The sequence below is a fragment of the Erigeron canadensis genome, chromosome 2, assembly GCF_010389155.1.
Source record: "Erigeron canadensis isolate Cc75 chromosome 2, C_canadensis_v1, whole genome shotgun sequence".
Taxonomy (NCBI): domain Eukaryota; kingdom Viridiplantae; phylum Streptophyta; class Magnoliopsida; order Asterales; family Asteraceae; genus Erigeron; species Erigeron canadensis.
This window is the reverse complement of record NC_057762.1, coordinates 4,954,744-4,972,369: the sequence shown is the minus strand read 5'-3', so window position 1 is coordinate 4,972,369 and position 17,626 is coordinate 4,954,744. Positions and strand designations below refer to the sequence as shown.

Below are 17,626 nucleotides of genomic sequence, written 5' to 3'. Positions count from 1 at the left end.
TCGTTGAATTTAACTTTATAAGGTGTATATTTGTGTTACAGGCGATAAATCTAAGTTACATTTTTCATGTTTAAAGGGAGTTGAACTTGCATCTACAAAGTATTCGGGAAATTAATCTCCTCAGAATCTGCTTTTCGCCTGCCCTGTTTTACAAGAATTGTTTCTGAACAAACTAAGTTTATAAAGTGAATTAATACTTTCGTTTACTAGTTAACAACAGTCTATCATCTTGAAACAAAACGTTGTTCTGAAAAGAACAGGTTCTCAAGGCATCACATGATCCGATATATGGAGTATTTCTGTTATATCGATGACAGTAACTTCTTCCATAACAAAATATATGTTTACATTAACCGTTACACAATAAGATACATATGTACTCATAGCTTCACATCATTAATACCTTAATTACCAAAACATTACAAACAAGCATACACAATATATACATGAGTAATGATATATATGCCTAAAATATAAGCATAAAAGCACGCCTAATGGATGACACAAGGATTCCACTTATTTTTTTTCTACATTTGATTCGCTATGTGTCATAACCAAATTTTTAGGCATGTTTTTTTAGGCCTACCAAATTAGTTGCATTTATCATTTTTTTACTTCACACTAAACCCAAACTTCAGCGAGACAATATAACAAGAAACAATACATGACATCCGTAGTTATATATACACACATTTTTACCTAGTCCAAAGAGCTTGTATTCATACCAGATTCGCTGCAGCACTGAACTGCTATAGAAGCCTACCAGTTGCAACATCATTTATGCGGCCGCTTTGCGTTTCTTGATTTTAATTAACTTTTGATAAACGCACCATGGGAAACTCAGAAAATGATTACGTTTCATGTCCTGGTTATATTGACCCCAGTAACTCGGGTGATAGGTGACGTGATACCATGCTGATGCTTTGGCATGCTTATCATCATCTGTGACATCCCTATCTCCTCTGCCCCGTTTAAACCAGTTCCTAGCTTCTGTTCTTAATGACTTCACAGCTAACCCAACCACTTCTGCATCATTCCTTCTATCAAAGGATCTAGACATTTTGATAATACTATTACTTAAGAGTTCAGCCTCTGATTCGATTCCATAATAATCCATTAAATTGCCCATTTTGTAATCATATTCTGATTTGAAGTCAAACGCTTCATCAACATAATCCATAAAGCCACTTACTTCCATGTCAGCATCATATGTTCTTCTTGCCACCTCAAGAGTAAAAGGGTTGACTGGACTGTTTGTTGGTTTAACGCCTTTGACCTCGCGAAAGAGCTTCCCAATTACACTTTGTGATTTATACGTGGTTTTATCGGGTTCTTTTTCCATAAAATCCGGGTACTCATTGACACGAAGATGTGCAGGTATTTCTGCAGGGACTCCAGTTTTTGGAAAGTCAACAGCGATTGAATGGAGCTTCGCAAGGTCAACACAAGCATCCGCCATTGCTTTTTTGGGTTCACGGTCTGCAAAGACTGTGTGAGCATTTGCAATGATTCCTAAATTATCGTTGACTATGTAGTTTCCAAAATACTCTACTACCTCCTGAAAGTAGACAAAACAGAATTACCAAAAATTCTAAGAGATTAAACCAGAAAAAGACATCATCTGTTCCAAATCTTCTTAAGTAAAACTAAGTAAACAGAGTAGGTAAATGGCTTAGTTGGGTAACGGGCTGAAAATGGTTAGAGTCAAGACGAGTCATCATAATAATGAATCAACTGGGCTTTGGTCTCGTTGAATTCGATGATCAATTCCTTTCAACTTCTTTAGAATCTCATAATAACCAAAAGATCAAACTTAACTATAAATTTTGGGTTTAGAGAACCAGCATATAAGTAACTATGCATGAATATAAATATAGTGTACCCAACTTAAAAAATATTCATTATAACTTGTTTTATGTCTAATTCTTGTGGCGTTTTACCGACTAGATAGTTAGCTGGTTAGCACCCTGTTGCTGCCACATACAATAAAAACTTGTGCATAGTTTGTTACACACAATGCACATTGGTGCATGGTTTCTTAAATTTTGGGACACTACTACCCGTTATTAAAAAATAGGGCTTATGACATCAAATTGTAATAAACTATACATGAATGTACTATAATCGTGTTCATTGTATGTATTTAACTTTCAAATTTTGAACATTGTATCTACCTACCCGATCAATCAAAAGCTCGCAAACTGACTACTTGGCACTCGACGTGGCAATGTATATAGATGACACATGTACCCGGCTATATACAATGTTAAAAGTTTGAAAGTTGAATACATACAATAAAGACGATTATAATTGGATACATAGTATTGACATTCGTTTATAGTGTATTGCACTATTATGCCATAACCCTAAAAACTAGAATGTAGCATAAAAGTGACTAAACTAATGACAACAGCAATCTTATGGGTTAAAGATCAAAGATATGATATAGTTACAGCTAGTGAATCAAAGATTTGAATGCACATTCGTCCAACTTAGTTTACAAGATAAACATTCAATACAAGTCATCTGTGATCTTAGTTATTACACAACATCGTTAGCAATCACTAGAGGTGGTTAATTTAACGGATTTTTGGGTAAACAGGCCAAGTTTCTTATTAGTTAAGAATAATGGGCAGGATTCAGATAATCTACATCTAATACTTTACCCGCTTTAAGGTCAAGTAGAACAACAAGAAAGCACCACATCATCTATTTTCTCAACCAAATAAAAAGTATGACTATCAAGATCAAGACAATGTTCCCAAATTTAGTCCATTTGAGAAACATACGGTTTCTTTTACAGATTATCAATCATTCAGAGATTTGATGAATAGTAAAGAAAGAAAGACACCTAACACAAAGTGGAAAAAGGCATGAAAAGTTGAGAGAACTATGACATATCTAGTTAAAGAATCTGTACCTTGATAGTAACATCGTGATCTAGTTGTATACTAGGTGCTGCAGCATAATCCATCGGCTTAATTTGCTTAGGTGGAATAAGATCAGGATCCCAGCAAACAAAGTAATCATCGCCATCCAAATCACTACCTGAGCATTCGTTTGGATGAGGCCTGCAGTTATATTCACACATAGTTCAAAAAAATAACTGTAAGTGCAAGTAAAGCAGTACATGATCATTGAATACCACTACAAGAAGTTCCATAAAACGGAAAACAAAAAAATTTAACAGGACACGTACTAAGAAATACCACAAAACCAAATAAGAGATCTATATATTTTACCTTGGTCCTTTTTGTGGAAAGACAACACAATCCACCATATGATGTAATGCTGGAACATTAACAGCCCTCAAGACACGTACATCACCAGGATGCAAACAAGGGTTTTTTGCAACCACCACTTTCCCATCAACAATTATGCGATTGTTCGAAGCTGTTCCACTATGATCACCACACATCAACCTTCTTCCTGCACCAGAATACTGCACAAAAACCTCCCCATAATCTAGTGTCCCGGTTTCATCCAGACATCCCAACATTGATCTTCCTTTATGAACAAAAATTCTTGCTTTAGTACGCAGTTCAAACAACTTGGTTGCACGAAAAGCTTGCAGCATCATAGAGAGAAATGGTTCAGCATTAGGTTTATAACCACACAAAAGCATTTCCTTCAAAATGTTGGTGTTCTCTCCAGGTGACATTAAGTCTAATGCCTCTTGTGCCTTCAGTGGCTCCCATAAGATGGCATCTAAAAGGTCTACTGCTTGTTTTTGCTTTCCTTGAAAGACATGATCTGGAACCCCGAGGGTAGAAAGAAGCGTGATGACCTGGCGATTCGTATAGCAAGGCTGATACTTGCTAATTTTAAGAATATCCAACTTTGTGTTATACGATTCAAACTTCCACATGCTCTTTCTTAATGATAATTTAAATGATGAGGTTGGATCTACTGCCACAACACCTTTGTACCCACCATAACGAATTTGGAAGGCAGATGGAACAACATCGTAGCCACATTTAATGGAAACCCTTTTAGCAAATTCAGCAGATATTTTCCCGATTCCATCAGAAAAAACTAATGTATTACCGGATGATACAACTTCTATATCCGGAATCCTTTCAATTTCATGGCGTGCAACACTTAGACTTTCCTTTGATGAACTAAAAGATTGACCAAGTCTAGCAGCATACTTAGCAACATTTTTAATACTACTAAAGTCACCCATCCAATCCCTGATAGTGGCAGCATCAAGGCTGCCATTTGAAGCAAACATCCAAGCAGAATTATCTCTTAACTGACTTGATGAAAAAGCAAGAAATTCAAACTTTTTATCACCAATAACTATGCCATTCTTGAGGACTGACAAAATCCTCCTATAAATGGCGGTTTTGCTTTCCCCACTTTTGCTAATTACACGTGGGGATAAATCCATTGAATAAAGTTTCTCCAATTCCTCGTCGAGAAATGATACACGAAGGAAATTATCTATATATCCAGCAAAATGGCGTAAAACCCGATTGGAGACGTTGACCTCTGGTCCACAGAAGTATACCTTTGATGGTGTAATTTGAGCTCGCCTCACATATACAAGACCAGCATCCAATGTGATAGCAGGGGATCTTGGCTTGTTCTGTTTTCTGTATTCCTCGGTTATCCACCTTACTGGATCGTAACAACAATCTTTTAGAAAATATAGCTTCTCCAAAACATATTCAATGGACACGATGTCTCTTCTTTGAGGATCCAATAACTCAAAGAAACGAGCATCAAGTACGGGTCCCGGTATACAACCATGCTGAACCAAGGAACAAATCTTGAATACAATATCATATGGAAGATAAGTACCTCGGGTGGGACCCACTATTGGAACTAACTCCAGATTTCGAGAAAAGCTATGACCAGTCACCAATCTGAATGGCCGTTTACTTTCTGAATAATATGGAAAGTAATCAGCAAGATTCGGAAGGTCTGTATCATGTGGAATTTCCAAACATAAATGAGATGATTGTCCAATGGAGGAAGATGGGGTAAAGTCGGTTGCTCTAACCCACTGATCATTTGGAAGATCCTTATAAAACTTCAGACAATTGTCTTCAGCTTTCTGATAAACTCTAGGAGCACCATATAACTACAAATATATTACAGGTTGATTTAGTCATTGAGAAGAAGAAAAAAATAATAATTTGAGATATGCATCCATATGAGACAAGTATTAAACTGATCATAAGTATGTAACTCACTAACTTGACATCTATATGACATTGCTTGGCCTACATTTATTACCAGTTTTATTTATTTACCATGATGAGCTATTTAAACTAATTACTGTATGTGAATAGATTATGTTACAGAGATGAGAGGCATCTAGAATTGAGAAAATCAGATGTACTGAAAGTTTTCATGAAACATCAAAGGAGAGACCAAAGGATACAAAATTGATGGTTCGGTATATTAAGACATTAAGGGTAACCATATCACCTATATGTTGCTCTATGTGATAATTCATTGACTAAATCCATATCTAATCAATACAAATACGCAACCAGCCTATAGAAGCTTATACATTAAGTTTGCTAATCAAGAATAATTATTTCAATATAGTCTTAAACAAAATAAGCTTTTATGTACTCTCAATGTAATAAAATTTAAACTATGGATAAAGGAACTGTAAAACATCAAAGTACCAAGAACTAAACGCTATTAACTTCAAACGGGCTTCATACCTTTGCAGGGCATAAAAGTGTTATATCTTATTTCCTGATCTAAGGATGAAAAAACAGTCACCAAGTATGATTCTTGATTAACAAATTATTGATTTTGATACTGTTCACTTGTATAAATTGATGTTGTGTCCAAACTGAACATTAATTGGATCATAATAACTAGCTCACCAATGCAAACATGCAAGGTTTGTTTAAAAGCTTAATCACGCTAACCTGAATAACAAGATAACTTGCAGAAAGTCCCCGTGAACGATGTAGCTGAACTTGCCAAATATTCTCATAACGGAGCTGCAGCTTGTAAGAAGTAGTAGAGTACGGTATAATAAAGTACAGATTTCTTAATCCAAATCCAAACTTTACTGATGTGTTCTTCATTTCACAGAGCACCGACAAAGTGTCATTTGAAATCTGGCAACCAAAACGAAGAGTTGAATCTTCCATGTCAAATGCAAATTCCTTAGGCCTTCTTTCAATGTCATGGTCGATTTCCCAAGCGAACAAATAGGAACCGTCATACCACAAACGCTTCTCATTAGCCAAGTCTAAAATGTAGTCAACTCTTTCCCTGGTTGTAAACTGGACTTTTGCATACACTCTTGGCCCGCCTTTTGATTTTCTAACCTCAAGAGCATGAATAGTCCCTATACCAGTATAGCCCTCCAGAGCGGTCTTGATATCCTCTGCAGGATCTAAATTGCGGAATCCAAACACATTGACTGACTTACCCATCAAACAAGGCTTCTCCTACTGCAAGGTCAATATACAGCATACAATCAGTTATAATGACTACAATTGGTGTCAGGTCCGTATAACATGATTCTGAACAATCTAAAATATCCTAAAAAACCAAGCACCAAATTGCTAAGGGATAAAGGCATGGGAATGTTACCAACTATGACCAAAAGGCTATGCAATTTACCCATCTACTCGACTTGCTATCTAGTGTAACCAACTATGTTTTTTGGGTTATGCAATGTAAGCAACCGGTTAGTCATCAAGTTACCGGTTACCACTTTAAATTTTATTTCTTTTTTATTAAAAAAAATGTCACCTAAAGCAAGTAAACAACTCTTCTGGAAGAATATGAGCATGACTATGTAATAGCAAGTTCAAAGACTAGTTTTAATTTTGCTATACTACCTAATTGTACTCCGTCCCTGACTTATCCAACGAATATGGATCATCCATCAATTGTTCCCAGGAGAAAACCCCCTAAACAAGCAAAATACTATAGAACAAAACACCATTTTTTCCGGCGAATCATCATTTTTTCCGGCGAGTGTTGGATTCGAAAACTTTTGGTCAGGGTTTGTGCGGGATCAAATTTTGAGTCGATTGGTGGTAGTTTCAAGTCTTAATTCGAAGAAACAACAAAGTTATTGCGATTTTAATTTTTCCGGCAAATTACCATTTTTTCCGGCGAGTGTTTGATTCGAAAAATTTTGGTCAGGGTTTGTGCGGGATCAAATTTTGAGTCCATTGGTGGTAGTTTCAAGTCTTAATTCGAAGAAACAACAAAGTTATCGCGATTTTAATTTTTCCGGCGATTTTAGTAAGGATGATGATGATATAGATACAAATCATATAACCGGATGGAGTAGCAGGTTGCTTACATTGCATAACCCAAAAAACAAAGTTGGTTACACTAGATAGCAAGTCGAGTAGATGGGTACATTACATAGCCTTTTGGTCATAGTTGGTTACACTCCCATCCTTTTATCCCAATTGCTAAAAATGTAACGATATGTATACTAGAATTAGGATAAAGTGTTTGAAAATGTACAAATCTGTTGCATATATTGAACTTAACATTTCAAGTGTGTGCATCCAACATTCAAGTATTGCTTGTGTATCCATCATATGGTACTTTTGCTGACGTGATAGCATCCATATAAAATAAAAATAAATAAATAATCATAAAATATAGCAAAAACTAATCAAAACCCATTTGAAAACGAAAGCAATATATAGTTGTGTCTTGGTCTGACCCGTAAGATCCAATCCCAATTACATTAAATCATAGACTACTACGTACCTTAATTACATACTCCATTTCAAAGAGCTCATTGACCCCTCTACTTTTTCCAAGCGTATGTATAAACTGTGAGCTCGCACAATGTGGTACGATGGTGGTAACGGCGGTGTGTTGTGGTGGCTACGGGTGGCGGCAGTGGCGGTGTTGGAAGCGGTGGCGGTAACCGGTGGTGGGGTCGGCGGTGGGGACGACAATGATGGTGAATGTTAAATTAATTGATATTAAAGGTATAGTTAATTTAAGGGTTGATGAATTTTTCTTATAAATTATTTCATTAAGGGTATTATAGGTATTTTAGATAAAGATGTTTAAATTAGTGAATAAAGAAGAAGGGTATTTTGAGTAATTCAAAGTTGTAATTTGAGAAAAAAAAAAGAGGAGCGGTTCGAATGCTTACTACTAACTCTCTGTTCATAAAAAAACCAACATTCATATGTTAATTACATAAAAGATCAATTAGCTAACTATAGCCGGAAGAAGATCCCCTCAAGTTATCCAACTTGACTAGTCAAATTGGGTAAATCTTAACCCTTGATTTAAAATCAAGGGTTAAGATCAAAAAATAATCTTGATTCTTAACCCTTGATTTAAAATCAGGGTTCAAGATCAAAAGATATTTTTATCTTAACAAATCAAGAGACAAGATTGCTTTAACTTGACCCATCAAGTTATTTATAACTTGAGGAAATCCCTTCCCAACTATAGCCTTTCGTATTTCAAATATAGTCCAATGGTTGGTATCTGAGCCTGTGACTTTTAGGTCACCGGTTCGTATTTCAAATATAGTCCAACGGTTTGAGAACATAGGTAGTCCTCCTATGAGGTATTGGACTTCGGTATACTCAGGTTCGAGTATGAGAGGACATAGTTTACCCCTATTAATCGTCGTGTCTTTGGACGGATTACTAGGGAATTTTTCCTCCCATTGAGTACGGGTAGGATGGGAAGGGTCTCCCTAACGCGGACCCGATTAAGATAACGTAACTAACCAAAAGTTTGTTACCTCCCTCATATGTAGCCAATTTACCAGTGTATCCAACTATATACAAACATAAAAAAGTAACTGCTCAGTGCCGTCTTCCGCGAGTTTTGAGCCCCAATACTTCGACGGTGTATGGGGAAGGTTAAAGATGTAGGCAGACCTTACCTCTACTCTAAATGGTAGAAAAGGCCCTCCAACCTTTGCATGGGGTGAGAATCGAACCCATGACCTCTGTCTCCAGAGGCAAACTTATAAATCCCGAAGATTCAGTTAAACTCACCCCAATTCCATTTCAGTAAACAATAATAATAATAATAAATCACATAATCAATGAGGGTGAAAATAAATACTTAATGAAAAATAGAATCACCTGCAGGTAGGTAAAAGATGAAGGAATTGAAGTGCGTCGATGATGATGATCTTAATTGGTGTACTGCTTCACGTAGTTTTTATATGTATATAGTTAAGGATATATATAGAGATATTGTGTGTGTGTGTAAATATATACATGTGGTATGTATATATAGTGATGAAGTGAGTGAGTGAGTGAGCGAGCGAGTGAGGGTGAGTTTGATCGTCAATGGCAAGTCAATTATTAAGAAGTAGTGGAGTGGGACTGTGGGAGACATAAAAGTCATGAGGGTGACGTCCAAAAATTTGCTTGGGAAGCAAGTATTATACAGTTATTGGTTGATCACGAATCCAATAAATTTGTGGTGATTCATTTGTTTTTGTTTTTTTCTTTTGTTTTTTTTTTTGGGAATAGCTGATTCATTTGTTTGTTAGCTTTTGAAGAAATGTAATGATCTCGTTGGTTTGGAATTTTTTTTTATTAAAGTTACTAGTCAATTAGCCCGGTTTCAACCCGGGCTTATTAATAAAAGTTTTATAATATAAATTTACGTCGATGTCTAAGAACTATGAGATAGTTCAACAATACTCATAATCAAGAAATAGTATATCTTATATTTCGAATGTAGATAATTAGTTTATTAACCCGCATATTATGTGGATAATTTAAAATTTTATTATGATAAAACTATTTAGATGGAAATTTAAAAGATCATGCATAAAATATTAGAGTTTACAAAAAAAAAATAAAAACTTATCTTTTTAGATAGAAAAGGACATCATAATTAACAAAAATAAAATTAAATAAACTTAAAGAAGGAAAGTGCTTATAATATCAAAAGAAAATTAAACAAAAAAAAAACTTAACATAAAAAGAATTAAGAGATGACAATTAAGCTATTTTTATAAAATGATGATTTTATAACAATTGTTTTTTTATTTAATATACACGGGCTGATTGATTATATTAAGACGAAAAGAGATGGTGATACTATTTTTGAAAATTGACATATAGTCATTTAAAGAAAAATAAATAAATTAGATAATTACATTTTAACTTACATTGTACTTCGGCTAAAAAGAAATAAATCATAAATCAATTAAAAAATGATTTATATTTTTTATAGGATGATGTCATAAATATAGAAAATAAAAAATATATAATTGATGGAAATAAATCAAATAATGACAACTAAGCATTATTTAAAAAATAATGATGTCATATCAATCTTGTTTTATTTATATAATAGATTTTTCATATGTTTTTAATCATTTATTGTTATTATTAATATTAATTATTTAATGTAAAAGGCATGATTAAGTATCGTAATAATAGAACTAGAGGGCAGCTACAACGGTTGGTGGTAGTGTCGACAGGTGGTGGGGCGATTGATGATGGTAGCAGTGACGAATAGAGTATGTTATTGATGTAAAGAATGTAGTATAATTATTTTATGAGTTAAGAATATATATTACAAATTAATTTAAATAACGGTATTATAAGTATTGTTATTTTTTATAGGAAAAAAATAGAGATTTATTAAGTAGGTATTATAAGTATTTTAACCAAAAAGGAGTTATTATAGTGGTAAGAAAAACACTTGATGACCTTAAGGTCTCAAGTTCGATCTTCGCTTGGCACAAAAAATAATTTCGTTAAGGTACCCGTTACCAATGAAGCCTAGAACCACATGTGAAGTTTAAATACTCGGGTTCGATCTTTCGGGGTGCCCATATCATGTGAAGATTAGGACGAAGATATTTTACCGGCATCATATGGCTCATACGGGGTGAGTCGATGGGTATCCTTATTATAAGTATTTTAATTTTAGATTTTCTAAATAAAGAATATTAAAAAGGAAGAATATCGTTAGGTTATTAACTTCTTAGTTGAATAAAAAACTTAAAAACAATGATCATAACTATGTAACTCACTAACTTGATATTTATATGACATTAATTGTTGTATTCTCATTCTGATAAACTGTTATTGCTAGTTTTATTCACCATGATGAGATAATAAAACTACTTAGTGAGTGTTTGCTCTAAGTGAATAGATTATGTTACATAGATGATAGGTATTCAAAATGAAGTAAATCGGTTGTATTGAAGGCTTTCACGAAACATTATAACCTATATAAAAACTTTTGATGTGAATAGCAAACTTAATGTACATATATAGTGATGAAGTGAGTGAGTGAATGAATGAGCGGGCGAGTGAGGGTGCATGTGTTTGATCGTCAATGGCAAGTCAATTATTAAGAGGTAGTGGGAGTGGGAGACATAAAAGTCACGAGGGTGACGTCCAAAAATTTGCTTGGGAAGCAAGTAGTATTGATTTATTGGTTGATAAGGAATCCAAAATCCAATCCAATGGATGAAATTTGTGGGTGATTCATTTGTTTGTTAGCTTTTGAAGGAATGTGATGAGAAGGTTGGTTTGGAATCTTTTTTCTTTATTAATTAAAGTGATCTTTCGAACAATTTTAGATATTATTTTTAGTTAATAATAGTATTATCTGTGCTATGTGGCGGGTGATGGACAGGTGGTGATGGTAATGGCGACTAGTGATGGTAGTTGCGGTGAGTAAGATAAGTTATTAATGTAAAAAGGATAATATAATTATTTTTAATGTAAGAATAAATGTTATAAATTAATTTCATTAATGGTATTATGAGTATTGTTTTTTTACAAGAAAAATGGAGATTTTTGAAGTAGGTATTATAGATATTTTAAATGAAAATTTTTAAATTAATAAATAAAAGGAAGGGCATTGTTGGATTACCAAGTTTTTAGTTGAAAAAAAATGAGAATAAATATTTTATAATGTAATATAACTAAAAATAAAGAGAATGATAGGAGGTATGTAACTCACTAAGTTGATATTTGTATGACATTGTTTGGCCTAGGATCTCATTCTCATTACCAGTGTTATTTACCATGATGAACTATTCAAACTACTTATTGTATGTGATGATTATATTACAGATATGATAGGTATCTTAAATGAAGTAAACCGGATCTATTGAAGTTTTCAGAAACACAATTATCAAATAATTGCTTTAAAACTCAATCACAAACACCTTCTTCCTAGTAGTATTTGATACTAATTAATTAGAATTTTGGTAGTAGATCATGACATAATGTGAAACATTGTTTGTCATCTTATATGACTCACACCTAAGCTTTTCTCATGTTATCACTACTCCTGTTTTAGTAGTATAGTACTAGACTACTAGTGGTATAGTAAGAATGTAAGATAGTAAGATACATTAGATTTGTTAATCATAATCAAGAATCATTATTTCAATATAGTCTTAAAGAAAATAAGACTTTATGTACACGTATCTGAGAACCTAGGGTATTAGGACATTGTTTTAGAAAAAGATTCCTAACAATTTGTTTTAGCATTTCAAAAAATCTTATTCAAATCTTGAAAACCTAGACTAACTTTATACAAATATTAGATGACCATCTCAAATTTCATTCTTCTAGACTTCGATTTTTCATGCCTGCAAAAAAAAGAAACAGAGAACAATTACTTAAAATCAAAGCACAAGAAAGTTGATATGATGCAATTACAGAAACCACATGATTTAATGATGACATGATGAAAAATCCCACATCTAATAATATCCATAACCTAAGCATAAGTACTTTATAATTCTTCAAAAATGACAAAATAAGAGAATCAAGTTTCATTTTCCAGCATGTTATCTCAGAAAATTTGATTATGAAATATAAGTGATACTATAAGTGCACAAATGATGTAATATTATAAGACCACAGTATGAAATAAAATAGTCGCGGAGTTACCATGTGGTTTAATGTTCTTTACGTTACATGTAACAATAAACGCTTCCTCGATTGCTGCCCCATTATGCATGTAATTGCAGATGCTTGCCAAAGCTAGAATGTGATCCATGCCATATTCGGTTAGCAAATAACAATGCTTCTCAAACCAGTAAACCTTCAACCAAACCAATCATATATAAGTAAAAAAATCACATACATAAATGGAAAATTACATAGTTATTAACACATAACTCATCCCAAAGCAAATGTCCACCTTTCTATTTTATGTCTCCAAAATAATTGTCCACTTGCAAGACCTACAAGTATAATTAGTTTCTCATTCTACGCATAATCACCCCCATGACAAAAGTATATTGATTATCGTTTCTTTATAATGAGTGTTTAATATTCGGCTAATTCAACACTCTGAAATGATTGCATGTTCTTGAAAATCGTGTTCTTTCCTTGTGGACAATAATTTGAGAGGAAGTGAATATATGTCGGTTAATGTAAAACGTACCACAGATCTCAAACATTTCCAGTCATCCACTACAGGTACCCTAGGATCTCTAACTGAATGAAGGATAGAACGACCCTTTTGTGGTCCAAAAAGAAGCAATCCAATTGTGTTTATGCTACTATCCACATTTGTCATATATCTCACCGCCTCTTCTATTTCTTTGACAATTTCAGCAGGTTTCGATCTTGATGACCTCTTGTACTGCAGATAAAAGTACAGCGTGTGTCAAGATAGACGGCAAAGTACGCAAATACCTAACATATGCATCCATTTTTACTGATCTATCTCGTACATAATACTACTTTTTTTGTGTTGTACTTGCCATTCCTTGTCAATTTGTTTGTAATGAAATATTGCAACATGATTACCATTCTGTTACCGTATGACCACATTGCATTCTTACTGTAGAAAATGGCAACAGTTAACTGTAAAAAAGAGGTTGCATGTATCGAAAGGTTCATGCAAGTACATTACCCACTTTTCGTCTCACCTTTTTAATCTATAAAACAGCAAATTGATCATAAATACTTACGCGTTTCCACAAGTGGAAAATATTATCATCCTTCTGTTTTATACCACGCATCCTATCAGAGCGTATCCGGTCAACGATGACTTCTAGCTTTTCCCATCCAGTGTCATTTTTTATCTGAACATCTACGGTTTCTTTAATATCCACACTTGACTGGAACACTGCCTCAGATCTCCCCTGGTAACTAGCAAATCCACTTATTCCCGCTATTCCAACATGTATAACTACCACCGTCACCAGTACAAGAAGCATGTATTTAAGACGAGAGCCCGCCATTGACGCCGTAAACAGAGTACTAGATAACCAAAAAGTAAAACGTAACCATCTAATGCATATTTAAGAATAAAATCAGATATTACACCACTTCCTGATTCAATTCTAAATCCATTAAGCATAAGCAACATCCCATTGGCTCATATAGCATTTAAGCATTAGGGACGAGACTTAACTAAGATTATATGTTACATGGAAACAACTTCTCAACATTAACCAGGTTTCTTTAGTTAACAAAGTTCAAAACAAGATAGTATAACTTTACACGACATGTTACAAAGGATCTGTTTAGCGAATGAAAAACTTCTCTACTTTTTCTTCTTAATATTTCTAGAAGATAATTGTGTTTCTTTTATCTAGAAAACAATCCAAATGTTTTGATTTTTGACTGTAGAAATATAAGGGGCTTTCCATTTACATGTTCAGATTTCTTCAGTTTAAAGTTGAGAAACTCAAGGAGTTTTTCATTCCAGAAAGAAACTGGTTGAAAACTGGGAAAGAAAGTTTTCAAAAGTGTCGTTATAAATTGGAAAAGTGAATTTCAGGAAACGACCTAGTTGAACACGTATTTTTCTTTTCAGGTTTTCCATGAATAAATAAATCATCTGAAACACCTGGATGACTAAAAAAAGAGGCCATATTTATCAAAAACAAAACATCCGGTTTTCATTGTTTAGGTTAATAAAATTACAAAAAAGTAATATTTAAGCTCTCATTAGCAAGTAGCAACATAACTTCGGTCACTGTGATATCCAGCTCCAGTGAAACTAGTAAAGTAGGGCCAGGTTGTATATCTTTTACAAAACAAAACTTTCAAAAAGTCATTTTTGAACGGCAAACAAAACTAGTAAAGTAGGTCAACGTATCGAGATTAATTTTTTTTATTTTGAACGGCAAACAAACTCTCGGTTGACGGCAATACAGCTAGATTGACCAAATAAGTTACCGAGTATATTGTTTCTTATTGTTAAACTAAAAGCTGAATATAAAATAAAGGGTTTTGTTAGTGACAGCCCTAAGGGTTGTCAGTAAAAACTAATTGGGTGTATTAAAATTTGTACCTTGCTGTTAAAAAAATCAGGGGGCAGTTTTTAATATATAATGCACAAGTTTTTAAGCATGTAATATGTTGTTAGCGACAGCCCTAAGGTTGATAGAAGTAACCTAATTTAAAAAAATAATTCAGGTCTATAGAAGTAACCTAAATTTGCGCAGCTGTTAGTACATATTAATTTATTTTTTTTTGGTTAAAAAAAATGTCACTAAGTTGATATTAGTACAAAAAACAAATTAATTAAATGAATAAATAAATTGAAATATTTAGGGGTTTAGCCAAAACACATCTATTCAGAGAATCATTACATGGTTATCTATTAATTACAAAATTATAGATATAGATACATTATTTATATGTATATTATAGGGTTTTCAACAGTACCTGAATTTCGGATGCAAAACGTGGCGACGAGGAACTGAAGCAGCAAGAAGAAAATCGCCAAAAAGGGATGGGTAATTTTAGGATTTACAGAGCGATTTAAATTTTTGAAGGTGAAATGTGCAGTAAATCGCCAAAAAGAGTTCGCAAATCGGTGAAATGTGCAATGCGATCCAACCGGAAAAGGATTGAGTTACATATATTAAACAAAACCATCAAACTAAATCTTTTCTCAAACTGTTAAAACTTTTTTTAAAAATTGACTATTATAGCACGGTACCGGTGCTATGCGGGACGGTGACGGTGTCGTGGTGGGTGATGACTTTTGGTAGTAAATGCGATGACAAGTGGTTAAATAATTGATGTAAAGTAATTGATGTAAATAGTTAATTGAGATATTTTAAAAGAATATGGACTAATAGTGAAATATATCACTAAGGCTATTTTAGACATTTTCACATTTAACTTTCAACATTAGGACTTTTCTTTTTATAATATAGTTTATTGTTAATTGGGTGAACTTTCATTAGAAAACTATTTTTTTTTTGAAAACTAGAAAACTATCCAAAATACATTGTGATTTGAATATAACACAATGTGTTTTTAAACTTTTTTAGAAAACACATTGTGTTAAGTTTATATCACAGTGTGTTTGAATAATTTTCTGATTTTCACACATTATTTAAAATACACTATGATTTAAAAATACACATTATGTTTTTAGATTACACAATAAAAACACATTGTGTTATATTCAAATCACAATGTGTATTGGACAGTTTTCTAATTTTCACAAAAAAAATTTAGGTTGCAAATGAATATTTCCCTATTATTGGGAGAGGGAAGACTAAAGGGGTGTGGAAGGGTAAAAACGTAAAATCGCATGCCCCAAATCTTGTAAACTTTCAACCAGAGTGGATAATTTTTAATAGAGAGTATATATAAAAACTTGTGTCAATTAATTATTGTATCTCGAGAAATAAGAAAAAAAAGGAAAATTTTAAATGTTGTTAAAGGTATAAAAAACTCAGCCCCAGTATTTCATACATGTTAGAAAAAAAAACTCAACCCATGTATGTGAGAATAGACGGCATGTAACTCCTGCTGTTAACAGTATATTAGACACTCCTAAGAAAAAATCTCATCAACAAAGACCGAAACACTGATTTTTTCACTTCACATTTTAGTTAACCATACTCATAAAAAAAAATAATATGTAAAATACAATTGCAAGAATTATACGTCAAATTTCAAGGTGTATTGTAAAATAAAATTATTTTATAATTTAACAATTTTGTTCTTTAATATATTTATAGGTCTTAGATTATTCATATTTTTATATTTTTACCCGTGTTTACACCATTTTATAATCATAAAATTTCACTATATATATTTGGAAGTTTACTAGCATGATAAAATTAATATAAAGTTACAAAAAAAGAAAAATAATAAAATAAAATAACATGTTAGGTCGGGCTCAAGTTGGTTTTTGGGTTGTCAGATTGATCCAAAAAGTTAATATAGCTACAAATAATATTGACACATATGACCCAAAAACCAATCCATTTGACTTGTAAACTTGATCCAAAAACAACTCATTTGACCTTATTGACCAAAACCAACCAAACTCATTTGACATGTCCTGCAATTGAGGGTGTTTATAATCTGGTTTAATCTGAAAACACCTAATCCAGTTAGATTTGGGTAATTTAGTTTTGGCGGGGTATTTAGGTCTAATCGAATGAAACTATTTTCTATTGGATTGGTTTGGGGCATATACTTAGATTTTGGTTTTTATTTTTGAAAATACATCGTGGAATGGAATCTCAAAAGAAAGTAATGAGCATTGAAATAATGCATCAAATGACTTATATATTGTTTATTCATAAATACTAGCATAGCACTCGCGCGTTGCAGCAGATACCATCGACAATGTGTTTGATATCGTGATTACTGAAAATAAAAATTGTATAAGTTTGAGAAGTTTGAATATTAAGGGTATTTTTTGGAGAAAAAATATC

General features: G+C 33.0%; 2 protein-coding genes across 3 annotated transcripts; both read right to left on the bottom strand.

Annotated features, from left to right (window-relative positions):
- Positions 1-324: 324 nt before the first annotated feature.
- Positions 325-9,178, bottom strand: LOC122586812 (probable RNA-dependent RNA polymerase 1). 2 transcript variants are annotated; one of them, XM_043758803.1, is made up of 6 exons: positions 9,072-9,178; positions 7,720-8,126; positions 5,898-6,431; positions 3,243-5,089; positions 2,921-3,071; positions 325-1,558 (listed from the first exon to the last, which is right to left on the bottom strand). In XM_043758803.1, exons 3-6 carry the CDS (start codon positions 6,411-6,413, stop codon positions 779-781), a joined length of 3,294 nt encoding a protein of 1,097 aa, XP_043614738.1. In that variant the 5' UTR covers positions 6,414-6,431; positions 7,720-8,126; positions 9,072-9,178; the 3' UTR covers positions 325-778. The 2 variants fall into 2 exon arrangements, with proteins under 2 accessions (XP_043614738.1, XP_043614737.1); XM_043758802.1 differs by lacking the exon at positions 7,720-8,126.
- Positions 9,179-12,354: 3,176 nt separating this feature from the next.
- LOC122586813 (vacuolar-processing enzyme-like) lies at positions 12,355-15,825 on the bottom strand. Its single transcript, XM_043758804.1, has 5 exons — positions 15,609-15,825; positions 13,901-14,192; positions 13,369-13,569; positions 12,870-13,023; positions 12,355-12,565 (listed from the first exon to the last, which is right to left on the bottom strand). Exons 2-5 carry the CDS (start codon positions 14,171-14,173, stop codon positions 12,537-12,539), a joined length of 657 nt encoding a protein of 218 aa, XP_043614739.1. The 5' UTR covers positions 14,174-14,192; positions 15,609-15,825; the 3' UTR covers positions 12,355-12,536.
- Between the last annotated feature and the right edge of the window lie 1,801 nt (positions 15,826-17,626).